General features: G+C 37.1%; 1 protein-coding gene across 1 annotated transcript; it reads left to right on the top strand.

Annotated features, from left to right (window-relative positions):
* The first annotated feature begins 114 nt into the window (after positions 1-114).
* On the top strand, positions 115-11,335 carry LOC114464221 (NLR family CARD domain-containing protein 3-like). Its single transcript, XM_028448280.1, has 7 exons — positions 115-123; positions 1,325-1,532; positions 1,732-3,547; positions 3,625-3,798; positions 3,886-4,038; positions 10,352-10,398; positions 10,521-11,335. The coding sequence occupies exons 1-7, from the start codon at positions 115-117 to the stop codon at positions 11,054-11,056; spliced, it is 2,943 nt and encodes a 980-aa protein (XP_028304081.1). The 3' UTR covers positions 11,057-11,335.
* The last annotated feature ends 447 nt before the right edge of the window (positions 11,336-11,782 follow it).

Here is an 11,782-nt window from a genome sequence, read left to right as displayed (position 1 = left end):
AATGTTGTTACATACATGGAATTTGTCCTCTGCATTTAACCCATCCCTGAGGAGCAGTGGTCAGCCATTTTTTGCGGCGCCTAGGGAGCAGTTCGGGGTTAACATCCCACAGTGATGGCCCAGGTGAGGCTTGAACAGACGTTTTCCTGGTGGTTGTTTCAGTCGCTAAATTGGACTGAGTTTGTCTCTATTTTTGTATGAGAGGGCTTTAAAACTATTATGGAGAGTAAGTGGAGGAGGGACAATATTAATAAATAATTTCACAGTATTTTCCACCTTTAATGTGACCTATAACCTGTACAATGCAATTGTAGGGAGATGAAGTAAAAATAAAAAAAACTGAGAGAATGAGGTTGCTGTGCACACCCTCTTATACAGACCTTTTATAAAAAATTGAATATCATGGAAAAGTTTTTTAATTTTCATAATTTCATTCAAAAAGTTAAACTTTCATAGATTATAGTTTTCAGGGTTCACAGTTTAAACGATTTCAAGTATTTTTTTGTTTATTTTTATTCTAATGAAATGCTAAGAGTCCACACATGTCAGCCTAGAACATCTTGCTTCGCTGAGCAGAGACACACATGCTGGTTTGGCCATGTCCTTCACCTACCTCCTGACCATCTGACGAAAGCCATTCTCCAGTTTGACCCAAGGGCAGAAGGTTGGAGATGGCCAGGAGGCAAGACCCGCCCACAATGGGTCAACATCATAGTAGGTGATCTCAGACAACACAGACTTGTTGTGGAGGATGCAGATCTGCTGGTACGGGACCACCAGCTTTAGAAGAAATTGGTTCACCTGGACCGCCCTCACCGCAGGAGCCTTAGTTAGTCCAAATAAAGCCTCAGTCCAACAGACTTGTTCTCCTGTTCAGTGGAAACATGCTGAGATGTTCCACACGTGAGCTGAGCTCCAAAGGCTGCTCCACACTCACTGCACTGTGGCTCTGCAGGACATCACCCACTGTTACTGATGTTCACATGATGTTAGCAGAGCTTCCTGTGCTTTCCTCCAGCTGCTCCTCAGCATGTCTGAGTGTTTGTGTCTTCTCCACAGCAGCTTGGAGGGTGTGGATGGTTTCTCTGGAGCTGAGCCTGACTCCATCTTTACGGTGTGTACGTCTACAAAGACACTAAACCTGTGTCAGCCTGTGATCACTGTACACACACACACACACACACACACACACACACACACACACACACACACACACACACACACACACACACACACACACACACACACACACACACACACACACACACACACAGATGATTGCAGCAGACCTTCACTCATCACCTTTAATGTACTTGTGTTCCAGCTGCTGGAGGACAACATCATCAGCTTTGTTAAGGCTGAACTCAAACACATGCAGAAGATTGTGGATGGAGATGATCCAGAGTGCTCAGAGAGTCAGATGGAGGGTGAAGATGAGGAGCAGAGGAGGAGCAGGGAGGCCTTTCTGAACATCACACTGTATTTCCTGAAGAGGATGAAGCAGGAGGAGCTGGCTGAGCGTCTGCAGAGCAGTAAGAGCATGTGAACATCTTCACTGTGAGGAACATCACATGAAGGACACAAAGCTGGCTTTTCTTTTTCAAAGCATGATTCAATCAGTCACATTTAATCTGAGGAACCATCCAGACTGAGAACATCACACACTTTGATCTCCAATGTTCAAACCTGCTCTGACTTCTCCACTCTAACCTTAAGTTTGTCTTCATTCAGGAACAAAGGCTCATCGATACCAACCTGAGCTGAAGTCCAAGCTGAAGAAGAAGTTCCAGTGTGTGCATGAAGGTGTGGCTGAAGCAGGAAGTCCAACCCTCCTGAAGGAGATCTTCACAGAGCTCTGCATCACAGAGGGAGGGGGTGGAGAGGTCAACCAGGAACATGAGGTCATGCAGATAGAAACATCATCCAGGAGATCAAACACAGCAGAAAGAGCCATCACACTAGAAGAGCTCTTTAAAGCTCCTCCTGGAAGACCTCGACCAATCAGGACAGTGATGACAAAAGGCGTGGCTGGCATTGGGAAAACACTCTTAACACACAAGTTCACTGTGGACTGGGCTGAAGACAAAGCCCAGCAGGAGGTCCACTACACATTCCCACTGACCTTCAGAGAGCTGAACGTGCTGAGGGGGAGGAGCTTCAGCTTGGTGGGACTTGTTAATCACTTCTTCTCTGGAAGCAAAGAAGCAGGAATCTGCAGCTTCCAGGACTTCCTGGTTTTGTTCATCTTGGATGGTCTGGATGAGTGTCGGCTCCCTCTGGACTTCCTCAGCACTCAGACCCTGACTGATGTCTCAGAGTCCACCTCAGTGGAGGTTCTGCTGATAAACCTCATCAGAGGAGAACTGCTTCCATCAGCCCGACTCTGGATAACCACACGGCCTGCAGCAGCCAATCAGATCCCTCCTGAGTGTGTGGACATGGTGACAGAAGTCAGAGGGTTTACGGACCATCAGAAGGACGAGTACTTCAGGAGGAGGTTCACAGATGAGGAGCAGGTCAGCAGGATCATGTCCCACATCAGGACGTGTCGTTGCCTCCACATCATGTGCCACATCCCGCTCTTCTGCTGGATCACTGCTACAGTTCTGGAGGACATGTTGAAGAGCAGAGAGGAGGGAGAGCTGCCCAGGACTCTGACTCAGATCTACAGCCACTATGTGGTCCTTCAGAACAAAGTCAAGACAGTGAAGTTTGATGGAGGAGCTGCCACAGATCAACACTTGAGTCTACAGAGCAGGAAGATGATGGAGTCTCTGGGAAAACTGGCTTTTGAGCAGCTGCAGAAAGGAAAGCTGATCTTCTATGAGAGTGACCTGACAGAGTGTGGCATGGACCTCAGAGCAGCCTCAGTGTGTTCAGGAGTGTTCACACAGGTCTTCATAGAGGAGAGCAGCCTGTACCAGGACAAGGTGTTCACCTTCATCCATCTGAGCCTTCAGGAGTTTCTGGCTGCTCTTCATGTCCATCACACCTTCATCAGCTCTAAAGTCAATCTTCTGGAGAACTCATTGATGTTTAAATTCAAACAAACTTTTAACCTTCTCCATAGTGGAGGTCAGCCTGACTTAAAATTTCTCCATCAAAGTGCTGTCAACGAGGCCTTACGGAGTCCAAACGGACACTTGGACTTGTTCCTCCGCTTCCTGCTGGGTCTTTCACTGCCAACCAATCAGAGGCTCCTACAAGGCCTGCTGACACAGACAGGAAATGACTCACAGACCAATCAGAGAACAGTTAAATACATCAAGAAGAAGCTGAGTGAGAGTTTGTCCACAGAGAGAAGCATCAACCTGTTCCACTGTCTGAATGAAGTGAATGATCGCTCTCTGCTGGAGGAGATCCAACAGTCCATGAGATCAGGACGTCTCTCCACAGAGAAACTGTCTCCTGCTCAGTGGTCAGCTCTGGTCTTCATCTTACTGTCATCACAAGAGCATCTGGAAGTCTTTGACCTGAAGAGTTTCTCTCCTTCAGAGGAAGCTTTTCTGAAGCTGCTCCCAGTGATCAAAGCCTCCAAGAAAGTTAAGTATGTGACTTTAGAAGAACATGTCTTTCATTATGTCACAGACAAACATCTGTAAGGTTTCACTGATTCTTCATCAGGTTGAGTTCCTGTGGTCTCTCAAGGATAAGCTGTGCAGCTCTGTCCTCAGTCCTCAGCTCTCAGTCCTCCAGTGTGAAACATCTGGACCTGAGTAACAATGATCTGCAGGATTCAGGAGTGAAGCTGCTGTGTGAAGGACTGAAGAGTCCTCACTGTAAACTGGACTATCTCAGGTCAGTGGATCACATGTTCCATCAACATTGTCCTGTTCCTCGTCTCCTCACTTGTTTCCTGAGTTGTGGATATTTTTCTGAATCCAGTCTGTCAGGTTGTGTCATCACAGAGGTGGGCGGGGCTTCTCTGGCAGCAGCTTTGAGCTCCAACTCCTCCAGTGTGAGAGAGCTGGACCTGAGCTACAACCATCCAGGAGACTCAGCAGTGAAGCTGCTCTCTCAGACACTGAACACTCTGAGGTGAGACACATCACAGCAACTCATCACATGTTCACATCAATCCCCATCACATGTGTGACAGAGAGCTGTATCAGAGGAATGTGATGAAGGTGTGAGAGGTGGGACACTAAAGGAGGAGGACTGGGACAGGTTAGAGGGATGAAGGACAGAGATAAGAAGGTAGTGAGGAGTGAGGAGAGGCTGATGGAGAACTATGAGGAGCTGATGAAGGAATGAGAGAGAAAATCAGAGGAGGTGGAACCAATCAGTGAGGATTGTGTTCATACAAAATATAAATATATCTTATGAAATTATATTTTAATATTTTCTCTGACACAAGTTATCAAGTCAAAAAAGTAGAGATGAACTGAAATGTAAATGACTGGTCCAAAACCAAAATAAACATCTCCAGCTCTGAATGTTACTAACCACTAAAATTAAAACATTGCAATTGTATAAATTATTACCAATGTTTCAAATAATCAATCAATTAAAGGTTGGTTAGGTGAAATTAAGATTTTATGTGCTCTGAAAAAGGAACAAAGAATATCCATCATGTGTAGCAGCTGTAAACCTGTAAAAACTTTGATCAATGGAAAAAGGAAGTTTTTTTTTTTTTTATTCACCGATCACGTCTCTCTGTCTTCCTACTCGTTCTCCACTCCTCGCGTGTACGAGCCCACACTCATAGTGCGTCATTGGTGACAGACTTAAAACAGTTTTTAGTCACGTTTAACATACAGTATATAATGATAAAGTTTAGTGTTTACTTACTGCTGAATAAGACGGCGTAGTTTCTACACAATACAAGTGATGAGCTAAGATCCACTTCTGCAGCAGCTGTGCTAATGCTTGTGAGTGAGACGGAGAGGGGGGTAAGCTACATTCAAAATCATGCTAGCTTTAGAAAATCACCTACCCTGCTTTTAAAATATGAAAATATGTATTTAGCACTGACATTCCAACAATGCGTAATATAAAATAAAATAATAAATTATTTAACTTGACCCACTCATACAATTATTAAAATAGAAATATGTATGTTTTTAAAATGTTTTAAATTTATTTCAAACTGTAGACTTATGTTACAAATATCATTGTTCAACAATTGTTAGAGTTTTCGAGCTAACTCTGGTGTTCAGTATCTGAGATTTCATACAGAGAGACATAGTCAGAGGTTTTGCTGAATCAATCAATCAGTTTATTAGAGATGAACAGAAAATGAATCAACAAGTCATAACAAGTCAATAGAAGAACAGACACTCATCTAAAACACAGCTGTGGTCCTCAGGGTCTGCTCACTCCCTGGACCCCAAACATAGATTTATCAGTGTTTTTATACATTTAGAAATCAAATGATCAGCTCCTTGTAATTAGTTAAAGATGTCATTTACTGGTGATTTAAAGCAATACAAATTATGTTTAAGATTTATTGATTTATTCATTATTATTGATCATTTAGGGGTCTATGGTGTCTGTTTATGTGATTTATTTAAGTATATAGAACATGAGTTGTTCAACATGTATTAAGTTTAATTTTAAAATATAATTATTCTTATTTGTTAATGATTTAGACTTTGTGCATTTTGGGTCAAACTGACATTTTAGTGTTAATCTGATTGTCTTGTTTATATCTGATTTGTCTCTTCGTTTACATACATGGTTGTGTTATTTTTATTTTTAGATTAAGTTAAAATCAGATGTTCTGAAACTGTTTGTCCTTGTTCTGAAAATGACAGCTAACAAGTTGATCTGAATATATTTTATGAATAGATTTATTGAGTATAAAGATATATAATTATAGTATTACACACAAGAAGAAACCATGAATAATAATCCATTCTAACATTTCCTCTCTTCACACTGTTTAACAGTGTGACTATATAAAATTATGAATAAGACAAAATATTTAATTCAGATTATATTTTAATATGTTATATTAACGTTATTTGGAAATTATAATATCAGGTTACTTAAAGTAAGCTTGTTAATTTATTTTAACATTATTTTATTTCAAGTTATATTCTTATTTTGTTTACCATTGTTAGAGTGGGACAAAAACTTTTATTTAACTTTATTACATTTATTTGGATTTACTGTTAGACTATGTTTTAATATAAGATTTTTTTTTTTTTAAGTAGAACAGAACAGAATACAAACATGATTTGTGTTTAAATTGAATATACACAGTAAACTTGAAATTAGCCACTTATATTTATCTGTACAAACAATAACTGAATACATGCTCATCAAAATCAATCTTATAAAACATCACATGATTACAAAAGATGTTGTAAGAATTATTCAATACATATTTTATAATTTCTTTATTACATACAACCACATAGTGAGGTGAGTCTATGATTGCTATGTAGTGTCTGTGTATTTTATTTTAATATCACTTCTCTTTCCATGTGAATGTGAAAACCCACAGCAGGAACCTTAACTGATTGATTGATTGATTCTTATTTCTTAGTGAGGAAAAATACATTCACGGTCCTGCCTGCCCACAGCGACCAATCAGGAAATGACTTTCAGAAATTACTATCAATCTTTATCAAATTTATATGGAAGCTTTTGAAGCACAAACGACAAAAACACGTGATCACCCTCTAATATAAACTGTGCAGAAATAATATATCATTATAATATAGAAACTTTTGTTAAATAAAAATCAATTGAAGCACAGTGATATCGCTTACTCCTTTAAATTACAATTATATGAATCCATATTAGTTAATTAGTGTTATTCTATCAGCTGTTCTATTTCCTAACTGAGCAGGTGATTTGTTTAAGATTATTTTAATTTATATATAAAGTATTTTATCATTGCCCTCTCTTGTAACTTATTATATTTATTAAAAATAAATAAATCATAATTAAAAATAGACTAAATCAAATACTATCCAATGGTTTCTGTTCTCAGCTGGTGATGTCTGTATCCTGTGAACAAAAAACTACATTTATATACATTTCAAAGGTTGATTATGATTTTTTAAATATTTCAAGTTATAATTTCTATCTAATTCTATCCATGTCTACATATGTATTTATCTATCTGAGGATATAAATACACATAAGGGTTTTAGTTGTGAGATTTTTAGAACATAAAGAGAGGAAAATGACAATATTTTACACAGTTGTAACATAATATTCAAACTAACAGAGATTATTAAAGAAGTGAATAAAAAAGTAAGAAAATAACCCAAAGAACTGTAAAGTAAATCAAATCATTAGAATAAAACAGTAATTAGAACAAAACAGAAATGTAACCAGATGTTATGTTAATTTATGCCTCTACTAATATTTATATAGATTACAAGGGAACAGATTTGTGATTGTATTTATGTCTTTATTATCTCTCTAAAGAGTCCTAGTTAAATCTATAGACCACGTACCATGTACAGTTCAGCCCCCCCATCTTTGATTAGACGTTTTAGGTGGTGAGGTTGTTTTTATAACCTCAGGTGATCAGCCACTGTTCTGCATTCTGGGCCAGGGTCTATACAGTAAATATGATTCCTCAATATATGAAATAATGTTATCCATGTCTGTTATTAAGATCATTAGTTCATTTACCTTTTAACTAAAAAATATGACTTTTATTCAAGCTACAACTGTAAAGTGTTGTGGAGTGTTACATTGTGTATGTACTGTATGTGTGTATGTATATATGTGTGCAAACAGCTATCCTTCTATCACATGATCACTCACTCAAAGACACGCCCTGGTACATTTTTCACTCACAACACGTTTCTCTCAGTTATACATAAAGTGTCATCATCCATCAATCAATCACTCTATGACACGCCCACTAGCACACTCACACTCACAACACGTTTCTCCCATACATACAGCATGACATCATCCTTATTCATTCACCCACACATACATACAGTGTGTGTGTGTGTGTGTGTGTGTGTGTGTGTGTGTGTGTGTGTGTGTGTGTGTGTGTGTGTGTGTGTGTGTGTGTGTGTGTGTGTGTTGTTTCCATAATATCTTATTTAATCAATGTTTATATGTTGTAATTATTCTGTTGTGTAAGTGTTTATTTTCTAGGTCAAACAATGTTATTTTTATATTCTTTCTGTATCAGTTGTGAACAAGTTGTGTTGTGTGTTATCTAATGTTCTTTCTACCAGTTCACTGCAGTTCACACAAGATATAGTTTCATAATCATTCATTTCATTCATGTCAAAAAGAGGAGAAATTCATTTCTGGTTTATCTATTAAAGCTGTTTTAATTTAATATATGTTGATTTGGACATTTCTGATTTAAGATCAGAAAAACATTTGTTTGATGTGTGTTTTGTTTCTATGTTTATTATTATTAAATAATGTAATAATGTGAAAGTTGTGATTTTTTAGGACATTAGTGATTTTAAATGAAATATTCAAAATCAAACTAAAACATAAATATTGTTGTGGTTCCTATTTTTTTCTTAGTCTTTATATATTTTAGGTTTAAAAATAAAATAATTATTGGTCTATGGAGGAGATATTTTTATGTGAAACATTTCAAATGTAACTTTGAAACAAAGGTTTAACTTTTATTAAAAAGTTTCTCAACCAAAATGTCTTTTAGTTTATTTTCCTATTTTGATATTACAATTTAAGTTTTTTAGTTTGTTCAATAATTAGTATTTTATCTTATTTCATTAATGTTTTCGTTTTTTAATTAAACATGAGACAAATTACAGAATTATTAGCGTTATCTATAAAACCTTATGGGATTGAACATATAGTTTTGATTTAATGATTTTAAACTGATGTGTTTCATGTTAACATACACCAACATATTTTAGCAGCATCAGCATTATTGTTTTCTGTGACGTGTCCTTCAGTCTTTACTTGTTTTATCAGGAGGGAATGATTAGAACACTTTAGTTTAGTCTTTTCCCAGCAGCAGAGTTTTTTCAGAGTGTTTCCTTTTGAGGGAGAGTTGATTCTGTATTTGTCCATAGTATCCATAGCAACGGTCATCTACCAATCACTAACAGCCACTGGTAGATGACATGTCCAGATCAGTCAGATCAGATTATTTATCATTATTCTTATTTCATGTTATTATTATTATTATTATTATTATTATTATTATTATTATTATTATTATTATTATTATTATTATTATTTCGATGTCATGTTTTTGTAGGAAACACTTTGTTCTTTCTTCTGAGTTTAACATAATCAAAACTATCTGGATGGAGCCATTTTGAGTCTATAAGTTTTTATAATGTGTGTTTGGCTATTTTCAAAAAACAAAGTTGTCCTGATTTTTTATTTTATTTTATTATTACCAAGAGGTTTTTGGTAAATTATCATTATAACAAAAGTATTTTGTGTTGTCATATTTGGTGCCTTTGGAGATCAACTTATTTATTTATTGACTTATTTAAGTATTTGTTTACTTATTTCTTTATTTAATTCATTCATTTTTATATTTATTTGTGTGTCAGTCTTCATTTATTCATTTAATTCATTTTTAGTCTATTCTAGTTGTAAAAGTTAAAGTAGTAAAATATATTTAAACTAAAGTATTTTATAATTATTATTTCTAGTGTTAATTATTTGTGTAAAGTTGTTCAGCTAATGTTCAAATCTATGTTTCCTTTTATTTTATTTTTTTCATGTGTGTGTTTATGTGTAGATATATATGTATGGGTGTATATGTATTTTATCAATCTCTATTTATCAGTTATATATGGGTGTGTAATTATATGTGTTAGTGTATATATATGTACATTTATGTGAATGTTGTGAATGTTGAAGTTTTAGATACAAAGTCATAAATATATTTTATCAAGATTATTGTTATTATTTATTAAAGAGAAGTGTTGAGAGGTTAGTAAATTATACTCCTGTGAATATGTATTGATGTCTTATGTTTAATTTTCCTTTTTATTATGTTTTTGAAATAATCACTATATACAGTCAATCAATAGGTTTGTTTATTCATTTATTTATCATTGTAATGTATTAGAATTCATAAGACAAATGTATTTCTAAAGGGAGAATTATGATTTAGTGTGTGATATTATCCACATTCAAAAACTAAAAAGAATAAAAATATGTACGACTACCAAACTTATTTAAACTGCAAAGGACCAAATAGTGTAAATATACATATATATAATAGTGTATAGTTAAGATCAGAGGAGGTGGAACCAATCAGTGAGGATGAAGAGAGGAACACTTTGAAGGAGATGAAGAAGGTGAAGCTGTTGAAGACAAACCAGTAGAAACATGGAGAGCTTGATGGAGATGGCATCAGGTTTCTGAGCAGCACTTTGGACTCTTTAGGTGTGTAAATCACTGCCTGTGTTTGCTCCTGCAGGGCGGACCATGGAGGAGAGCAGAGGATCAAAGCTGGTGTGAGGAAGTGTAAGTGTGTGTGTGTGTTCATTCAAAGTGTCCTCATGAAGCTCTGAGTGAATGAACATGTCAGTGATACAGAGACAATGAAGCATCACATGATCAACTGTTGTTTCTTTGTGTCTCATCAGATTTCTGTCACATTCACCTCGACACAAACTCCATCAACAGAAACCTCAGACTGTCTGACAACAACAGGATGGTGACATGGGTGAAGAAGGAGGAGCTTTATCCTGATCATCAGGGCAGATTTGATCTCTATCAGGTTCTGTGTAGTACTGGTCTGACTGGTCGCTGTTACTGGGAGGTGGAGTGGAATGGATATGTTTATATAGCAGTGAGTTACAGAGGAATCAGAAGGAAAGGAAACAGTAATGATTGTTGGTTTGGATTTAATAATCAGTCCTGGAGACTGGAATGCTACGATGGTTTTTACTACTTCAGACACAATAACATAGAAACACGTACCTCCTGTCCCAGTGGTTCCTCTGGTAGAGTAGGAGTGTATGTGGACTGTCCTGATGGACGTCTGTCCTTCTATAAAGTCTCCTCTGACTCTCTGACACTCATCCACACCGTCTGTACCTCCTTCACTGACACTCTGTATCCTGGGTTTGGGTTTGGGTTTTGGTCCATTGGTTCCTCAGTGTCTCTGAGTCCTGTGTGAGACAGACAGACAGACAGACAGACAGACAGACAGACAGACACAGACAGAGTGCCAGACAGACAGACAGAGTGCCAGATAGACACACACACAGACAGAGTGCCAGATAGACAGACAGATGACAGACAGACAGACATGTATCTGAGTTCTCTGTGAAATAGACAGACACACAGCAACACAAACAGACAGACAGACAGACAGACAGACAGAGTGCCAGATAGACAGACAGACAGACACACACACAGACAGACGGACAGACAGACAGACAGACGGACACACACACAGCCACACACAGACAGACAGACAGACAGACAGCAACATAGGATGGGTCACAGGGTTAAGGAAAGGTGTTAGGAAAGGGCCATCAGGTTTGTTTTGACAATCAGACACACTTCCACTAGGTGATGTAATAATCTGATGGTGGTGAAGGTTAGTGACGTCTGTCGTGGTGAAAAAACTACACATTTCCTAAAATGGACTAAAAGCTCATTTCTAACACTTTCCACTGATATAATGTCATAAATCACAGGTTTGAATGTAAATCAAAGGAAAAGAGGTTACCATGGCTATGAGGAACGAAAGGTAAACTAAAAGAACGTCAGATTGAGAATAGTTGCTCACACTCACCTTCTACTCACTAATATGAATTATGTTGAATAAAACATCATGTGGATAAAAATGTCTCTAATCATTTTTCTAGAACCACAGAGTGTCTGTTTTATGTCAGTT

This window comes from Gouania willdenowi, chromosome 6 (assembly GCF_900634775.1).
Source record: "Gouania willdenowi chromosome 6, fGouWil2.1, whole genome shotgun sequence".
Classification (NCBI taxonomy): Eukaryota; Metazoa; Chordata; class Actinopteri; order Blenniiformes; family Gobiesocidae; genus Gouania; species Gouania willdenowi.
This window is presented reverse-complemented; position numbering and strand designations above follow the sequence as displayed.

Bases quoted from the DNA above. Each gene is read 5' to 3' on its own strand.
- LOC114464221 (XM_028448280.1), top strand. The intron at 3,799-3,885 runs GTCAGTGGATCA...TTCTGAATCCAG, and splicing joins TGTAAACTGGACTATCTCAG to TCTGTCAGGTTGTGTCATCA. The intron at 4,039-10,351 runs GTGAGACACATC...TTGCTCCTGCAG, and splicing joins CAGACACTGAACACTCTGAG to GGCGGACCATGGAGGAGAGC.